Here is a 20,333-nt window from a genome sequence, read left to right as displayed (position 1 = left end):
ATATAACGTATTATTATTATTTTAATATTATATTTGTTATGATAATTTGAATTTTTATAATTCAAATTAAATATCTTATGCACCCTTTATATCATTCTTTTATTAAAATCACATCATTTTTATAAAAATGCCAAGAGTTTATAAATGTTTGATTTTTTTTTAATAAAAGTTACTAGTTAATATAACACCCCCCCCCCCCCCCCCCCCCAATCCTAAACAAACAACCTTTATGTCATTACAATAACCCCAAAACTAGACAAGTTGGTCTCCTCTTTTTGCAACACCATCTAATACCCCTCATACCTCATCCTACCCACCTCACCCACCCTCTTTCCCCATCTCTCTTAAACTCACGGCCAAAAGGCCATTTTCCTTCCATCATCTTCATCATTTTTTCATCTCTTCTTCAAGAAAAGCTCTCATTTTCTTTAGCAAATTTCTTCCAAGTTGATTCTTGAATTTTTGGTAAGTACTTCCTTCATCTTCTAGTAATTCTACACACTTATATACTAGTTTCAATCCATTTACACACATTATCATATGTTACTATTCATAGGATCTTCAAATCTTCAAAGTGTTCTTGACTTGAAACTCTCCATCTACAACTTTTCATTCATCAAGAAAACACACATAAGGTGATTTCATACCCCTTTATTTTTGAGTTTTCCAAGTTTTAGGGGGGGGGGGGGGGGGGGGGGGGATACAAGTGAACTTGTATAATAACTCAAGTTGTTATGCAAGCTTCTTCTTCAAGTTGTGTAAAAGTATTATTTATATGAAATAATGTTATTACCTAGTATTTTCCACATTTGTGTGCGGTATGTTGTTTAAAATACAAATATATGAAAAATGATTATAAAGATGATATATGTTCATGAGAAAAAGTCACAAAAACAAAACTATTAAAACTATGGTTTTTATGACGTAATATGATTTTTTTTAGCAAAAATGGACATGACTAGGTTATGATACAATTTTTGTGAGATTTGTCCTAAATATGTTATTTTAAACATATAAGGTTAGTTTGACTTAATATCCATAAAAAGTTAAAATTAAATTTTACAAGGTTTACAACTAAATTTTTACCGGTTAGTGATATTAAAAAGGCCAAAAACTAGAAAAATTGGCTTTATCATACTTAATGTTCTTATACTTGTGTTAGATGTAAAATTACATGATATAATCTTTTAAAAAATCTAAACATGCTAACTTATATATATATATATATATATATATATATATATATATATATATATATATATATATATATATATATATATATATATATATATATATATATATATATGGACACAACAAAACATTTACGATAAACTATAATGGGTGTAGTTTATGGGTGATTAACACTATTATACCATTTTGAGGCCAAAAAATAATTATTTCAAGGTATTATTATTTTACACTATGTAAAGGTAATATTTTCACTTACAAAAGGTTTTCATTACACTATACGTAAACCTGTTGATAAAATTTTGTGAGACATAGTCTTCACCGTACCTACCATAGTACCTACAAAAGTCCTCTATTATAACCGGAATCTCGGTAAGAGAGCGTGACACTTGTGTATAAATCTATACGGGACTGACAATCTCGCACCTAAGCTGTTTGCAACAGCTAGACCAGCAGGTCTGGGGTGACAAATGTCATAACATTCCGACACCCGAAGAACGTCGTAACAGGCCATCTATGTCTTTAGCACGGTTATAATAACTCACATGGGGTATTAAGAATACATTTGGTTTACGAGGCTAACATACATTTATATGGTTTTATACAAGCATAAAATTACATATTACTATTTTTAGTATAAAAATACTTATACATTTCGGTCTTACGTTTTCTAAGACTACAACTAATTTTCAAGATCAACGATACATTTAGCACGGGGAAACATACATTCAAATGGTTTTATATAGATTAAAACTACATATTACTATATAGAAATGGTTATACATTTCGGTCTTAGGGTTTCTAAGACTACAACTCTTTTTTAAGAAAATATTGGATTTTCCGGAAACGAACACTATCATTTTACAATGATAGGCTTACAATTCATACAAACTCTTATGAACTCACCAACTTAATTGTTGACACTTTTTCAAACTACTTGTATTCTCAGTGAATCGTTAAGCAAGATAATTACAAAGTTGTGAGGACGGACATTACATCGTCAAACTATTCATTTTGTTGTATTGTAATTGGAATTGAAACAAACAATATTCAGACACAATGTAAATTTCCCAATTTTAATTATGATGGTTGTGTTGCTTTGATCACTATTATTTATTATATTATGATATAATACATGAAAGTTGTCCACCCCCAAACGTTCCCGCCATCCTGGTTTGGGGGTGTGACAAAAGGTAAGAACTCGTTCCATGAGTTCATTTTGTTGTCCTAAGAATCATACACAAGGAAAGACCATGAATGATGCAAAATTCTTGGTCTTGGGGTGTTAGATTGTCCCACTTTTGTCCTTATCATTATACTCACTTAGAAATGATCTTGAGGGGTTAAGATCACTCCAATATAGATTTTGATTGGAACAAAACTAAGGAAATTAAGATCATCAATCGATAATCAAGAATCTGTAACTTCCCAGTTTTCACGATGTGAACATTACCTTGTCACAACGCAACGAAAAGACTTGAAACGATTTTAATCGTGTCTTTTTCTTTGCCACTACGTGAACATCCCGTGTGTCATGTTGTGATTACATGTATTTTACTGGTCCAACGCTATCGGTTACTTTGTGTCATGATGTGGACATCCTAGTGCCATGACGTGATGACAAAACTGTTCGGGACAGAATCACGATGGACACTTAACTCACGACATGACACCTCCTTGGTCACGATGTGAGACTCATTTGGACAAAACAATTTTTATTTTAAGATCTGTTTTTGATTAGTTCTTTGAGTAATCTTTTAGGAGCGTTAGAGTACCTTTGAGAAGGTGGCTTTCCTGTCTTCACAGCTCCATATAACTTGGACTACAGGTGAGTCATCTTTTGTGTGGTTTAAGCACTAGTTTGGAAGTATAACATACACCTATACTTGTGTTCTTGCCTATTTGATGTTATGTGATGTTATAAACTGAATGTCAAGGGTAAAATATAACATGGACATGTAATGTTATTAACGATGCATCTAAATTTATGGATCCTTTGTATGCTAGGGTTCCTAAATTAATGATTTGGTGCAATTTGAGAGGGTTATGTCCATGTTAGAAGTGATGATTATTTATATGGTTTAATGATGATGATATGCATGTTATAATTATGTTTTGTCACTCTTGAATGAAACTAGGATATGCATGCTAGAAGTGGTTTTGTTAGAAGGTGGATATCTTTACATACTACTAGTTGATGTTATGTTATTTATGTCGATATACCTTGATGTGTGATTGCAAGATGTAGTATGCCATGAATTAATTATAATAATAATTCACTAGCATGATTACATAATAATATTGGTGAGGTGCGTGTTGCTCGTGTGAGAGAATTAATTAATTATATAATTATTTAAAATAAAAAGAGGAGCACATATAACTGGGTTAAAAGGGTAGCAACCTAACCTAGGTACGCACCCAAACGGGCTATCACGATATCATTGGAAGGAAAGCTCTTAAGCAAATTCTATGTGGAGTCATATTCTAGTTGACCATTTCGATACATGGTCCTATAATGACAACACATCGTGCTCGTACATGCAAAGTCGGAGTAGCGAAGGCGGAGAACTAGGGACAGTGTTACGGGTAGGAGTTATGCCCCATTTAGTGCACTGAGTCACAAGGTCACGTTAGTAGTGAACAAGGTCTTTATTTGGGGAGTGTTAGATATGCAATATAGCCTATTTAGTGAGGGACATTTATAATTATAGCGAATCAAACAAATTAACAATTATTGCGATGAAAGAATGTCCGGCCTAATGTATATATTTATATATTAATAGCTATCAATGTATAATGCATGGATTGATGTGATTGCAAGAATTGACATGATGTATATGTATGCTTTGTTTCCATGCTTATGTGCTTGAGATCGAGTCACTATGCTGATGTTGACACTTGTTTCTTGCCTCTTGTTGTGGCTTTTGCATTGGTACAGGTAGCTTGACATTGATGGCCTGGTGATGTAGAAATCTTATGGGTAGTTATAATCATTTGATTAGTAATGATGATACAAGTTTGAGACGTCTTGTGATGTTTCATTTACATTTGGTTTTGATATTTCTTTTGGTTGGGTTTTTACAACTATGGATTTTGAAGGGTTAATTTTGATAGATTTTCTAATTGACTATTGTTGACGTTTTTATAAGGTTTCCGCTAATTTTTTTATGATAATAATTGGTTAAAATAAAAGAAAATTTTTGGGTGAAAAATCACGATGTTACATCTAACACCTTGTTCCTTATTTCAACTTAAGGACAGAAAAGAAAGGAAGTGAAAATAACTGGAAAGAAAAGATAAATTATCTTGTTATGAGATTATTTTTTGGAAGAATGAGAGAAAGGTAGGAAAATATAAGGGATCCTATTGTCTCATAATATTCCTTTCAAATTGGAGTGATTTAGAGGGAAGTAGGCATATATACGTGTTTGTTTATGGATTATCAATAAGGGATTATTTTGTTCCATTTCCTTTTTTCTAAATCGGGAACCCAAAATTATTTTTTCCTTTCTTTGCTCTCCATATTTTTCTTTGCTCTCCATATTTTCCTTCCATATCTTTTCTTTTCTTTATAAAAACTTGGAAACTAGGTGTAGGAGAGAATACATTTAAAAAAAAACTATAATTACTCTTTTATTCATACACAAGTTGGATCTTGTGTGGGTTAAATTCATTATTTTTTAAAAAAGTTTATTTCCCTATGACATGATGCTTATTTGAGTATGTTTATTGGCTAATAAGTTATGGCCGTTTTCTTCATATTTCTTTACCCCCTTCCGGGTCATTGACTCTCACACCCCCAAACCAAGGATGACGGAAACGTCCGGGGGTGGCGGACTTCATGTATAGTATCATAACAACGAGTATATATAATAGTGATCAAAGCAATACAACCAATCATAAATATAATCAGAAAAGAATTACATGGTTTCAAGTGTTACATATTTCCATGATTGATTACAACATGATGTAAAAATAGTTGTTCAACGTCGTAGCGTTCCATCCTCAAAAGCATGTAGTTACCTGGTTTCGTTGATTTCCTGAGAATACAAGTAGTTTTGAAAAAGTGTCAACAATTAAGTTGGTGAGTTCATAAGCTTTTTAGATGAAGAGTTTGGAAAACGATCTATGTAATGAGTTGTGGGTTACCAAGAAAAATCCAATATTTTCCTTACAAAGGTGATGTGTGGTCTTTAATTCCAAGATCGAAAGTGTACAGTAATATCCATACTTATTGATATAAAAAGTGATTTTAAATCGACATAAAACCCTTTATGATTTGTGAAAATCCCCGTAAACTTTATGTGTTGTTAACTCCCTATGTGAGTCACTATAAGCATACTATGACTAGAGGAACCTGCCGCGACGTTTCTTAGGCGTTGAAATAGAAATGACACTGGTCACCCCAGACCTGCCAGTCTAGCTGTTGCATGCAGCTCAAGTGTGGTTTGTCAAACCCAATATAGATCTATACACAACTATCACGTTCTCCCTACAAGAGACTCTGGTTATAACTACTAGGAATTTTAACTCGTACTCTAGGAGTACTAAGAAGAATGTCTCACAATTTACGTTAACAAGTTTACGTGTAGTGTGTGTGAGTGTAAAGCCTTTTTCTGTGGGAATAAAACCTTCCGAAATGTGTTTGTTGTGTTAATGGAAACATAAACTATACCTATTATAGCTTATCAAAAACGTTTTGTAATGGTAGAAATCTTCTTTGTATATGATGTAAACCTTTATAATGAAGTAAAAGACATGTAATATAACCAACATGTATTTATATATGTTAATACACACCTTGCTCAGCAAGTTACAAGGTGTAAATAAGTTATCAACCATTTGCTAGTTTTATCTTTTCTGTTCCTGTTCTTGGAATAATTATATAAAAATCATACGGAGTCAAAAACTGATCCCGTAAATTCTGAGAGTTTAGAAATTGTGTCTAGTTCGTTCATAATTTTTATCTTGATTTTTAGAAGTTCATAACTGGTGTGAAAGCGTTCATATTCACAGATTGGTCTGAATTCGTAGCTATAGTGATAGACAGTTTTGTAAGAATCACCAAAAATTGTAGAAAAATCGTGTGAATATGTGCAAGTAGTCATTTTAAAGGTATAAACCTGAAATATTTTCGTCTAATACAGTTTTGAAAACTAAAAAGTTTAAGATGTTCAAAACAGTCCGTGAATGAATATTAACTTTTCTATTGAAAGCTGATGTTTGAGTTTAGTTATGTTATTGGTGTTTTAATTTGTATTCTACCCCTAAAACTTGAAGAAAACATGAAAATGTGGGGGTATGAACTCACCTTGAGTGATTTCATTAGATGGATGATGAAGAAAAGGGGTTTCCAAGTCAAGAACACTTGGGAGATACTTGAGGATTCGAAGATCTAGTAACAAATATGATGATATTTGTGTAAGGAATCCATGATCTGAGTGAAAGGATGAAAGATAATCAAATGTAGGATGAAGTTACTTACCAAACATGGAGGGAAATGCTCAAGAATAACCTTCAATTTCGAGTTTTAGAGAGAGAGAAAGTGAGAGAGAAATGGGTTTGATTCTTCTTGAGAAAGAGTGAATAATGTGGGAAGTGAAGTAGAGATTTCCAGCCCTTTGATTTGATCATGTCTGGTGAAATAGTGTAAAAAGACAATCAATTGACTAAGTATGAGGGAATAGTGACAGGGTTCGGTTGTTGGTTGTTGGAGAAGGACCGAAAGTGCGGAGGAGGAACCGAAGGTAAGGTTCACTTGTCTAATGAGAACCGAGAGGAGGGTTCGGTCCGAGCACTTCGCATGCGAACACGGGAAAGGAAGTGAAATAGACCGAAGCTCGGTCCTGAAGGTAGTTTTGGTCTTGGCAGGTTCAGTCCTTATGGTTCGGCTCTTAATCTAGTTTCGGTTCCTATAGGGGGCTTCGGTTCTAATTAGGGGTTTCGGTCCTTAAGGGCTGTTTTTCAAGTTTTCTTCCCGTTTTGAGTGATTTTTGGCCAAGTTAAGGGTCGGGATGACCCGGATGACTATAAAAAGTTGGGAGAGATTTGAGATAGAGAGAGATTGAGAGAGACTTTGTTTGTGACATTTTTGGATGTTTAGCTTCGCAGCGCAAAATTTGTACACCCCGTTAAGCTTTGTTATGATGGTTATATGCCCCCGAGGGGTATGAAATAACGTTTTATCGAATAATTTCATCACTTACCCCGATTAGGGTTTAGAATTTCTGAACGAATGAACTTTCCAAGTGATAACTTCTTATTAAAATAGTGAGTTGTACGATAGTAACATACTGTAAACCTTAATATACAAGGGTTAGATGAGTTGACTGGTTTGACTTGTTGACTTTATTTGAGTTTGACTTGATCGGAAAATTGACGGTTGTCACATTGACCGATTCTGAGAAATAAGCAAATGAAAGTTGGCCGTGTAAGTTTCAGAATTTTCTTAGATGTGTGGCTCATTATAGAAATATAAATAAATAATGGATAATATCGTTTTCTAATGAACCAAATTTGGTTCGATCACAGGCTTTCTGATTATGACTAAATGGAAGACATAGTAACAAAAATTTAATTACCTTTGTATTATAGTATTGATTCTCATGTTTTCTCTATTATAAAATTACAAATTACATATAATTTTTCTAGCTTATCTTCGCAAATATTAAGAATTTAATTTGGAAAGTGTAAAACATCAATATATGAATATATGCTTGTGAATTATATATGTGAAAACAAACCGATGCATGAGAATTGAGTTAGTCACTCAGTTTTGATGATTGGATCGAATGGATTTTATTTTTTCAACAACTGTTTCAAAGGCTTCAAGTGTCAAGTCCTTCTCAATGTAATCGATATTAGATGGATCAAAAGGGACTTTGACTCGATCAATACATTTTATAACCGCTCTTGCCGGGAGAATGCTCCTTGTGGGGTCAGGAGAAGTTCCTGAGCTCAAGCTCGATGAGAATCCCTACATCACCATATGTATATATATATATAATCAAAAACATTATTTCAATATAAATCATAGGCCAAAAAATTAAAGTACAACGAGACTAAATACTAATGATTTGTAATTTGATAACATTTGGAACCAGACCGAGGATAAGTTAACTAATTGTGATAAAAACAATTTTTACAACTTCAAACACAATGTAGAAAACATGAAACTAATAGGGCAGTTAAAACTATTTGTATTTATGAGTCGTTAACTCGTTATTCACCATGTACCTTAAAGATTAGAACTTCAACTTCTAGGTCATCAACGATTGCTTTAACCAAAAGTGCTTCGTTTTTTGCCACCTGGCTATAGAATTCTAACAATGATATCGCTTCATTGTGTCCATATTCTTCATCATTTTCACATTCGTCTTCACTAAATCTTAGTTGCCTTCTAGCCCGACATTGATTGCCAGAAACTTTAAGACTTTGGCTACCAGGTTCATGAGATTTGCTGGAGAAAAAATTATTGTGCCCAAGTGTGATGGTTGAAGTGGTGTTGACATTGTGAGAAATGGTAGGGAAAAGAGAAGGGAAGGATAATGTAGTATACATGAGTGGTGGTGAAGAATAAAGTTCTAGTGATCCACAAGACTTGATAAGAGGTTCATGTGAGTTTTGGTTTTACATGACAAAAATAATTCATGTCGTACGGGTCATTGTTTGATATTGAAGGTACATACTATTCGAGATAATCACATCACATAAGATAATTAAAACGAGTATTCAATTTTTATATGCTAGTTATTATAATTGTAACTCATATACAATTGTCGCCGCTTTGAAGGGATACAATGTTAACGTACACCACAATATTGAATTTGTATTCTATGCGGCCCAAAATTATTATCCATAAACAAAAAATATACAGATTAAGAAAACATTAATTACTGTTAATTTTATTAAATGAAATGACAATTATATTATTTTGTTGTATTTAATTTCATTATAGTTGCATTTAATTTCATGGTAGTTTAACTAATAATGAGAGGTATTTTGATAAAAATGATATTTATTTTTAAAGATTGACTATTATTATATGCTAGTTATTAGAATTGTAATTATTCAAATTTTATATGCTAATTATTATAATTATAACTCGTATACAATTGTCGCCGCTTTAAAGGGATACAGTGCTAACGTATGCCACGATATTGAATTTTTAGTATTAATTATAACTTTAACATGTGAAATATTTAATTTCAATCTATAAATTTGGTTTCTATAGTTTTAATTTCAATAGGTTTCTATAATTTTAATTTCAATAATTCATTTTTCAGTCTCTAAATTTTTATTAGTTACAATTTTAATCCCTATAAAAAAAGACATCTCTACTAGTTAGTTCGATACATCCTCATACATACCCTATTGTTTATGTACGTTTTTATGTAAATACTAATTAGTTGTATGTTTATATTGGGTATAATGACAATTTGTATACATTTGGTTATTGAGTTTTTTTTCGTCAACATTTACCCCCTCAACTTATTAAACTGTGCACATTCAATCTTTATGACCAGTTACTCCAGGTTAATCAGAAAAAATGACTTAATAAGATGATATATTTCTCATTTTGTATACATTTAGTCATTAATATTTTTGTATACATTTAATCATTAATATATATATATATATATATATATATATATATATATATATATATATATATATATATATATATATATGTTTCAAAATAAGTCCTTTTTGTTTTTTACTCATTCAGTACTTATGAATGATTTATTTACGTTTTTCTCATGACATCTTATGTGGGTCAATCATTGATAAGGTGTTTAGGGTTGTTGATGCTTATGTCCATCGCGACTTTGACTACTTGGTTGCGTAGGTCTTGTAGTTTGGCTTAGATCTTGTGTTCTAAACGTCGCAACTTCTTCATACGATATCAAATTTTAACGATCTTTATATCAATGTGTTCGTTTTTTTGAGTCTACTACAACTTTCGTTAAGATTACTCCCGTTAAAATGTAATATACTTTTACCTATGATTTTATAAAAAAAAAATCCATACATGCATTCATAAAAAACATATGGATATAAAGATCATAATTAAAAATACATTACTTTTTAATGGGAGCAATCTAAACGAAACTTGTAAAGATCGTTAAAATCTGAGATCGTATGAAGAAGTTACGATGTGCAGAAAACATGACCTAAACAACCAAGTAGTCGAGATCGCAATTGACATAAGCATCAAAAGCCCCAAGCACCTCATTAATGACTGTTCCACGTAAGATGTCATGATAAAAACATAAATAAATCATTAATAAGTACCGAATGAGTACAAAAACAAAAATGACTTATTTTGCAACAAAAAAAATTATTAAGGACTAAATGTGTACAAAAATATTAAGAACTAAATGTGTACAAAGTAAGAAATATATTACCCTATTAAGTCATTTTTATTGGCTAATCTGGAGTAGTCGGTCATAAGGACTGAATGTGTACAGTTTAACAAGTTCAAAGGGCAAATATTGATGAAAAAATTAATGACCAAATGTATAAAAATCAAAAAATAAATTACCGTTTTAAGTCATTATCACTTTATTTTATCAACAAAATACAAATTTTTCCAAAGGTGTCTTACAAAAAGGCATTTTTTTAATTCTAACATGTTTAGTTACCTTTTAGGAAAAATTACACAAATGGTCCCTATGATTTAGGATAATATATGTATTTGGTTCTCAACTTCTTTTTTCTTAGACAATTTTTATTATCTGCTTTTGTTGTTCATTTGGTTGATAGTAGATATAAAATGACTGTTTTGTCATTTGTGGTATATATCATTAGTTTTTATTATTTATGATGTAATTATTTAAGGAAATTAATAACTAAATATGGGGGACCGACCCCTCTATCTTTCTCTCCTATCAAAGGACTCAAACCAAGCGTAATGTCCATCAATACCCATCAAATGTTTCCCTCCACCACTTTTGGATAGTGACCCCACCACTGTTACCGTCTATGCCTTAGATACTGGTGTTTCCCTTCCACCTCCGATATCCCCCCCCCCCCCCCCCCCCCCCCCCCGGTTTCCTCTGTTACAGACGAAGCCTATCAATTAAGCCACTATGACCTAGATTACATTGTGTTTAGAAACAATTGCAAAGATGGAAATCAAAATTAAACTTGATGGACCTATCAAAGAAACCAAAACCAAAACCATAATCGCAGTTTCTAAAACACACACACTTCATTAATATCTATAACATAATGATTTTAGATGCCGATTTCAAACCTGATAGAGGAGGGATGACTCTGTTTCAGGTCGGAGATAGAGAGCAACCAATAAGGGTGGTGAAGGATTTGGTTGTGGTGATTTTTAGTGATTAGTGAAGACAGTTTCAAAGAAGAGAGAAAAAAGGGTGAATGTTGGGAGGGCATGGAGGAAACAATTTTATGGTTGCAGAGTTTCGGTTATTTTCTTATGTATTCTTTTTACAAATTACAAATTAATATAGAATAAATAGAAAGGCTTAAAAATACCACAAATGGCTAAATTGTAATTTTATAACTAGTAGGGACCAAACATGTGACATCTCCAAATTTCACGTCCGGAAAAGACGATCTGTTTATGTTTTATTTGAAAATAAGAATATATTTTTAAAGCAATATGTTGCGGAATTTGTTCCAAAAAATATGATAAAAAATTTATCAAAGCATTTCCGAAGAAATGTATTTTCATTAAATTACAAATCTTGGGATGTCATTGTCAATACAGATCAGAAGCATAAAAAAATAACATAGGCCACACAAGTATTCCATTTATTTCTACTGGCCTATAATCCATAATCTCTCAATGGATATTCGCATCTATACTCTTATGTCACTACCTATAATACAAAAACTGAGTGGGTTAGACTGGGGAGTCTGGTGAGCACATAAGGTTTTTGATATGTGCATATTTAGTTCATATTAAGTATAGATTTTTATTCATTTATTAGCTAAATTATTGCATTTCATGGACAAAAGGTACTTAAAAGTGTTTGAATTATATTTTCAGTCCAAAAATGAAGCTTGGAAGCAGAAGGAAGCAGGAGAAGCGGTTGAGAGCTCGAGAATAGAACAAAGAAGAAAAACACTAAAAATAACACCTACTCGGCAAGTAGGGTCGACTACTCGGCGAGTCCAAACGAAGATTCGAGAAGATAACAACTCGGAAACCCAGAGACTTATCACAATACGGGGACTGAGAGATGGACTCGACGAGTCGGTTCGCTTATATAAAGATAACTCCTCAGAACGATGGGAAAAGAATTCTGGAACGATCCTGGAGAGTTTAGCTGCGATTAAGAGGTCAGAAAAACCCTAGAAGACGAAGATAGAAGCTAGAGTTCAATCCCGAGGAAGAATTGAGGCAAATTTCATCATTCCACTTAATCTTTTGTTTTGTCATTATGGTTAAACAATTAGACTCTGTTTGTTTGCTGTTATTTACTTCAATTATGAGCTAAAACCTTTAGACTTCTGTTTGGGAATACAAAATTGATACTATGGTTTGATTGTTGGTAGGATTAATTCTAAGTTGGTGATTTTTGTTATTTTAGCTTGCTAAAGAACCTTGTGTGTGAATAATAATTAATTTTCTGTTAATAGGAAGATAATTAATTAGCATGAACATCTCTTAATTATCAACCTCATATGCTATGTGATCACTTTGTCATATGTCTAGGATTAATGAACATGAAACTAGAGTTAATAAGAAAATTGAGTAAATTCATGTGCAAGCTTGTGTGATGACCATCAACAAGAAGTTAATTAAAAGACCAAATTAGTTAACTATTGCAAGTCTAAATTAACCCAAATAATTAATCTAGTGAATTTAATTAAATTAGACAACTAGCCACTGTTTAAGTTAGTTTATTTGCTAAGGATTAGTGTAGTGAACGCGAATCTAATCACTTGAATCGGTAACCAACAAAAGAATTAATCCATTGCACCATTACCTTGAAATCAACCATAGGAACAATTGAGTTGAACTAAACAGAAGTTTCTTCCCATTATTGAATCTAGTTAATTCTTTGTTTTCTAGTTCTTTTTTTTAAATTAAGTAATAGTTAGTAAGTTTCTAGTCTTGTAAAACTAGAGAAAACTCCTTACTTATTAATTAATTTAGATAGAATTAGTTTTTAGTTTTAATTTGCCGTTCCCTGTGTTCGATACCCTACTTATTCAATTATACCATAATTGATAGGTTCACTGCCTTTGTGTTTTATTTTATAATTAAAAGTAGGTTTAAAACTAAGTGAGTTTGCACACATCAAGTTTTTGGCGCCGTTGCCGGGGAACGGTTCTAAAATTAACATTAAATTCTAATTTAATCGATCTTTTGTGTGGGATTTATCTTACACAAAGTTATTTAAAAAGGTAATTCAGTAAGTAGAATAAGTTTTAATAAAATTCCGTTTTTAGAGTAATTAGAAAATTTTTTATGTTTTTGCCTTGAACTCGCCGAGTGCAATCATGCCGACTCGGCGAGTACATCACTGTTACAACTTTAATTTTTATTTTATTTTTGTTCTTTTTACGCGTTTTCTGTTTTGTTTACAGTTGTTTCATGACCCGAGGATCTGATACACCTCTGGTACTTCCTCTTGAAGACCCGGAATCCGCACTAAGGAGGAGCAAAGGCAAAACCGTTGGAGAAACCGCTTCTTCAAAGAACTCACCACTCAAAAACCTAAAGTCCGTTTTCAGCAAGAAGAGGAGCAGCAAATCAGGAGCATCCAGTGCCTCTTTGACAATCGGCGACCCAATTCAAGAAGACACCGAGTACGAGACCGAGGAAGAAGAAGAAGCCACATTCAGGCACGAATCTAAGTTTGAAGATGATTTAGCCATCACCATGGCTAATATCAATGAAGTCTCCATGGGGGAATGGAAGAAGAGGATGCGCGACGACATCGGCCCGGGACTTGTGCAGCCCGCAATTCCCGCGACCGCTACTTTCGAGCTAAAAGGCCATATTCTCGCCCAACTCAAGGAGATTCCTTTTTATGGGAAGGATCACGAAGACGCCTACAAGCACTTGGACGAAGTGAATGATGTGGCTGACTACTTCAATGTACCGAATGTTCCACGCGAGACCCAGCTTCTTCACATGCTTCCAGTCACGTTCAAAGGTGCTGCAAAGGATTGACTAAAGTTACTTCCTCCCGGATCGGTCACCACATGGGCCAAGATGAAAGAAGAATTCATAGACCACTTTTGCCCGCCTTCCAAAATATCCAAGCTAAAGAAAGCCATTGCTAATTTCGAGCAACACCCCGGAGAATCTCTTTATGAAGCTTGGGAAAGGTACAAGAGCTTGCTTAGAAATTGCCCACACCATGACCTCAATAGCCAACAAGAGGTCTCCATTTTCTATGATGGAGTCAATGTCACCACAAGGCAATTGCTCGATTCTCAAGGCCCGCTCACGAAGAAGGCGCCCCCGGTAATCAAGGAGTTAATTGAAGAATTCTCTAAGCACTCTAGAGAATACCACAATCCAAGAAACAAAGTAAGTCGGGGGGTAGTGAATTCGGAAAATGATAGCATGGCGGAGGTGATAGCTAAGCTTGATAGTCTAGATAGAAGGATGACAAAAATGTATCAAACAATCCATGCTATTCGGGTTGGATGTGAGAATTGTAGAGGGCCCCATCTCACAAAGGATTGTGATTTGGATGAGAATGGAAACAAGAAGGCTCAAGTATTCTATTCAAGTGGCGATCGATATGACAAGAATTGGCGGAAACCGAAGAAAGAATGGCTCCCATACGAAGAATACAAGAAGGCTAAGGAGGAGAAATACAAGCAGAAGGAGAGGGGATTTTATCAAAAGGAAGAACCGGTAGAAAAGAAAGCCGATTTAGAAGAATTATTCACTAGATTCATAGCCGCGTCCGAAAAGAGACACAATGATCATGATGCTGCAATACACGAGACCATAAATATGCTAAGGAATCAGCAGGCATCCATTCTCAACATTGAGAAACAGCTGGGACAGCTTGCGCATCAAGTGAATGAAAGAAGACCGGGTCAACTTCCAAGTAACACCGGATCTAATCCACGAATGGAGAATGTGAGTGCAGTGACCTCCAGCAATGAAGAAATATTCACACATGCACAGAGGATCTCCAAGAGGAAGACAGAAAAGGCAGAAGAGTCGGCTCCAGCTAAATCCGACCAGACTCGCCGAGTCCCTCAAATGGACTCGACGAGTCCATGCGTAAATAACAAAACTGTCATTCCTGTAAAGCCATATAATCTCCCTCTTCCATTCCTAATCAAAGCCTTGCCAGTGGAAAAAGTTGAAGCTTATAGAGCCTTTATGAAACATGTTAAAGCCCTACAAGTCAATGTGCCATTTGTAGAAACGATGCTCATAACACCCAAGTACTTCAACTTACTAAAAGGTCTCTTTGCTGCTAGGAAAGACTTGGCTGAAGTCGCGGAGATAATATTGAGTGAGTTACCCGAAAAGAAGGGCGATCCGGGGAGTATTATAATTCCGTGCCAGTTTGGAAATGCATTTGTCACTCAAGTGCTGACCGACTCGGGTGCAAGCACCAATCTGATTCCTTTCTCTTTCTTTAAGAAGCTGAATTTACCGGAGCCAAGACCGGTAAACATGAAGATCCATTTGGCAGACAAGACAACAATTCATCCACGAGGCGTTTGTGAGGATCTTCTCATTAAAGTTGACAAGTTCATTTTTCCAGTAGACTTTGTGGTGGTTGATATGGAAGAAGACCCCAAAATTCCGATTATTTTGGGGAGGTCATTTTTAAACACCGCATGTGCTTTAATTGATGTATATGAGTCTACACTAACGTTAAGAGTAGGAGATGAGTCGGCAATATTTAAAGTTGTACCAGAAGCCAAGCAAGAAGAGAAAGGAAAAGAAGAGATCTCATTAATCGGTTTAGATGATGAGATACTACAAAAAGAACTTGCACTTTTGCAAGAAGAAGATCCAAGCAAGTTTTTATCACCTTCTGGAGAGGATGGAGATGCTAACAAGGACTTGGAGGAGATAGAAAAGCTGCTGGAAGGAGCTGACTCGGAAAACACAGAAGAAATGGTGAAATACGATCCGACTCGCCGAGTAACTTTACTGGACTCGACGAGTCCAGTCGAAATTGACAATAACTTGGACGACTTAGATCTGCTTGCTGCTAGTTCTCTGCATATTCTGGACTTGGATATTTTTCATGATTCTTTAGAAGAACAAACAGCAGAAGGAGAAATGGATACTGAAGTTCAACACGTCCATATAGCATATCTTGATGCAATTCCGCTTGAAGATGGGGTAAGCATAGAAAAAGAGGAGAAGGTAATGGATAGGAGAATGGAGGCCGATCAACCATTCATTACCAAACCTAGAGCACAAACTTTCACAAAATATGAAGCAATTAAGTTTGATGGAAAGGAGGTGCAAGAGAAGGTGAAAAAGAATGGGGTGAAGAAGAAAAAGAGGAGAAGAGAAGCCCAAGCAGCTGAGGATGATGCTGTAAAAAAGAAGAGAGAGGAATTAAAACGGGCTTACAAAAGAAGATTCACGCTTACAAGACAAAGTACAAACCACAAAAGATTAGGCGTGCATTTCCGATGCTAGAAGATGACGAGACGTAGACGGGAAGGAGTCCAGCTAACGACTTCTTAAAAAAGAAGCGCTTGGCGGGAGGCAACCCGTTATTTAGAGTTTGCTTTCTTTTACCTTTTTAGTTTTGTTTGAATTTTTTTCGCTTTTAGAATTTTAATCTTCCAATTCGTCGGACATGTCTGCTTGAGAGTGCGTATGGACTAAGTGTGGGGTGGAATAAATTTTCTTTTCTAAGTAAATGGCAAAATTTTATAATTTTTTGAATTGTTGGCAAGAGACTCGCCGAGTCTGACCATGACTCGACGAGTCCATTCAGATTTCAGAAGAAGGATAAAAATTGCGACCAAACTCGCCGAGTCTGATACTGACTCAACGAGTTGGTTTTATTTACAGAAAAAAAATAATAATAAAAATAAAAATAATTTTTACAACCAGTAATTAGGGTTTTAACCCTAATGAAATCAGTTTTTTTTTCACAACTCACTCGCCGTGCGCCTCCTTCCCGACTTTTTCTCTCAAGCATTCATCTTTCTCTTCAACTGTTCTTCAAGTTTTCAATTTCCATCACGAAAGGTAACTAATTTCTTCCTATTTTCTATTAAAAGCATGGTGTTTAGATGATTTAGGGTAGTAATTTCATATAATACCCGATTTTTAAGAATAGTGAATTTCTAGGGTTTTGATTTTTCATAATGTTGTTTTGAATGATTATTCTTTCCCTAATACATTTTAGACATGCCCCTGGACAAAACCCTTGAGTTAATTTTGAGATTTCGAGGTTCAATTTTGACAGACTCGCCGACTGACTCGCGCAGTTCTTGCGACTCGCCGAGTCGTTCATGGACTCGACGAGTCGAGTCGGGGACACAGGTGTGACTTATTTTAATGATTTTCTGTGTTTTTCTGGGTTTTGTGTCTTTGTTTTGCAGGACAATGTTTCACAGGGGACAAAGTTCCAGTGGACGCCAAGGAGATTTTCCTTGGTTAAATTTCCCTCAAATCGATTCCGCTTCTACCATGACGAGATGGAAGAAGAGATTAGCCGAAGTTAGAAAGAAAGAAATTTACGTGCCCAACAGAATTGATTGAGGTTGGTTGCAAAGTGTGCGTTATGTAGAGGAGTTGGCTCCTTATCTTTTAAAGGAGTTTACTTACGAGGGGGAGACGATGGTTTGTGATGGGTGGAGTCGGATCTTCCGTATTCAAGAGCCGGTGTACCGGGAGCTTTGCCTGGAATTTTTCTCCACGGTATCTTTTCGTGGGGGAGATGACTGCTATCACCCGACGAGTGTCAGTTTCTGTCTTGTGGGCGAGTTTCATCAGTGCTCCGTAGTTGATCTCGCTTGTCGGATGGGTATTTATGACCGGTCATTGGTCTCGACCGCTATTTTCTGCGCATTTATGGAACGCTCTCACAAGGTGTTCCCCGATGGAGTGACGAGCACGGGTTGGTGGAATACGATTGCCAACAAAAGTGTACATTCCGAAGTCAGCCCAGGAGGGAAGCATTCGGTCGCCTACACACCGCCTTATTCATCGCCTTATTTCCACCACCATTAACCAAAGAAAAGATGATGACAAGGTTTCTAACCTTGATGTCTTTTACTTATGGAACATTATCACACCCGACACTTTCTACAATATTCCTTGGTGTTTGGCTTCATATTTGGCCGAGGGTGCGGTCAAAGACCGCAATACATCGAAGATTAATGGTGGTATGTTTGTCACACGGCTCGCCAATTCGTTTGGGTTGATGACCCGTGGCGCGTGGAATTTGATGACTATGATTCCTACCCCTCCATTCAATCCCATTCTTTTTAGGAGGGCTAGGATCATTGAGGATTATGGTGGTGGTCATTATGCTATCCCGCATGATGATCCTGTTGTTGGTCTCGAGGCGTCGGGAAGGAGGGTCCGATCGAGGCAAGAGCAAGATGTAGAGGAGGAACCGCTGGTGATTCCGATGGACAATGATGAAGTACCAATGGATTGGTACAATGTTGAGATGAGGCGGTTGCAAGATCAAATGGCGCGGGGTATCAACTTTGGCAATCAATCCCACATTCGATTATTTGACCACTTCAACATTCCGCATATATTCCGTCGTGGGATGGTGGTAACTTCCCGTATATTCCGTCGTGGGATGAAGTGATCAATGCGAGGAGGAGCGGCGCGAGTGGAAGTGGAGCGGCGCTGGATCATGACGATGATGAGGAGGATTAGTTTTTTTTTTGTGTTTTTATAACAATTTTTATTTTTTGTTCTTATTCCGTATGTTTATTTTGGTGTGTTTAGAGTTTGTTAAGACTTTTACTGTTTTGCTTGATGTTTGATTGCCTTGATGATTTTCAGAATTGGATTAGGAGTGCTTGCATAGAAGGGTTTAGAGTTGTAGAGAAAAAAGAGTTATAACGAGTAAAAGAGAGTCAAGCAAGGGAAGCGTTAGAGTCAAAGTGTCGAGTCCGGTTCCTAGGGACATGAACAATTGAGTCTAGAAGTGAGGAAAAATTTAGAAGATTTATTAGAGGCTGGAACAATTGCAGAATACCATTTTTTTCGTCCAGCGCCCTACTCGTCAAGTGCACTAAACTGACTCGACGAGTCGCCTTGTTTTCTCACATATTCGAAGATGTCCGCGCTTATACTCGACGAGTCGCATATATGACTCGACGAGTCGGTCATTTTATATACCAAAAGGACTGCTGATTTGATGCTGATGAGTGTACCACTTGACCACTTATTCCTCCATATCGATGCTTGAAGATCTTACACTATTTTCCCTGCATATTTGGAGCTGCCACACGAGACACATGACACCTAAGACATGGATGAGTTGTTTCTATGGTTAAAGTCAAGAGAAGAAGGAGTTGAAGAAGAGAGTATCAACCTATCGACTGCTACCCCAGGGGAGTTTGTTCCAATTCCCTCTAGATTTGCATTTTTATTTTTTGCATAGTATGCAATGAGGGCATTGCATAAAATAAGTGTGGGGTAGGGGGTTTGACATATTAGAAAATTTAGAATCTTAATTTCGGCTAATTTTGAAAAAATTGTTGCATACTAAAAAAGTTGCTTAGGACTTAATTTAGAAAATTTTGGTAAAAGCAAATTAGGATTCCATGTTAGAATTGTGTTGATAATTGCATGAAAACCCAAATGTTTAGTTGAGCCTATACACGTTCTAGTGCATTTGTGGCTTCCTTATTCCAGTGAAATCATGGGACAAAAAGACAACCCCGCTCAGCCTGAGGGATGTAATATGTTTAGCAGCCTAAACCTGAAATGTATCCAGGAAAATTATTATCGTTAGCCAATAAAGGTTGAGGTTGAGCGCCCCTGCTTAAGCATGTAGGTATTGAGTGATTAAAAAAAAAAAATGAGAAATACATGTAAAAAAAAGAAGAGAGAATTACAAGAAAAGTTGTAAGAATTTTCGAGCAAATAAAGTGAAGATCAAAAGATCAAAATTCCAAGAAATTTAAAAAGTTGAAGATACCAAAAATCAAACAAAGTGGTGAATTCAAAGAGATCAAAG

At 35.3% G+C, this 20,333-nt stretch overlaps 1 protein-coding gene, 1 long non-coding RNA gene and 1 other non-coding gene across 3 annotated transcripts; 1 reads left to right on the top strand and 2 right to left on the bottom strand.

The window, feature by feature from the left end:
- Nucleotides 1–323: 323 nt before the first annotated feature.
- LOC145072168 (uncharacterized) lies at nucleotides 324–4,282 on the top strand. The gene is made up of 4 exons (XR_013690941.1): nucleotides 324–465; nucleotides 557–635; nucleotides 2,138–3,016; nucleotides 4,127–4,282. It is a non-coding gene; the product is annotated as an uncharacterized LOC145072168 (long non-coding RNA).
- A 3,596-nt stretch (nucleotides 4,283–7,878) lies between these two features.
- Nucleotides 7,879–8,822, bottom strand: LOC145101174 (uncharacterized). Its single transcript, XM_079038347.1, has 2 exons — nucleotides 8,425–8,822; nucleotides 7,879–8,164 (listed from the first exon to the last, which is right to left on the bottom strand). The coding sequence occupies exons 1-2, from the start codon at nucleotides 8,746–8,748 to the stop codon at nucleotides 7,958–7,960; spliced, it is 531 nt and encodes a 176-aa protein (XP_078894473.1). The 5' UTR covers nucleotides 8,749–8,822; the 3' UTR covers nucleotides 7,879–7,957.
- Nucleotides 8,823–14,437: 5,615 nt separating this feature from the next.
- On the bottom strand, nucleotides 14,438–14,544 carry LOC145080781 (small nucleolar RNA R71). Its single transcript, XR_013695366.1, has one exon. It is a non-coding gene; the product is annotated as a small nucleolar RNA R71 (small nucleolar RNA).
- Between the last annotated feature and the right edge of the window lie 5,789 nt (nucleotides 14,545–20,333).

Source organism: Lactuca serriola, chromosome 1 (assembly GCF_051521515.1).
Source record: "Lactuca serriola cultivar US96UC23 chromosome 1, Lser_US96UC23_V15, whole genome shotgun sequence".
NCBI lineage: Eukaryota > Viridiplantae > Streptophyta > Magnoliopsida > Asterales > Asteraceae > Lactuca > Lactuca serriola.
This window is presented reverse-complemented; position numbering and strand designations above follow the sequence as displayed.

Coding starts and splice junctions, on each gene's coding strand:
- LOC145101174 (XM_079038347.1), bottom strand. CDS start 8,748: ATGTATACTACATTATCCTTCCCTTCTCTTTTCCCTACCATTTCTCAC. Junction 8,165..8,424: donor TTGAAGTTCTAATCTTTAAG/GTACATGGTGAA, acceptor ATGGTGATGTAG/GGATTCTCATCGAGCTTGAG.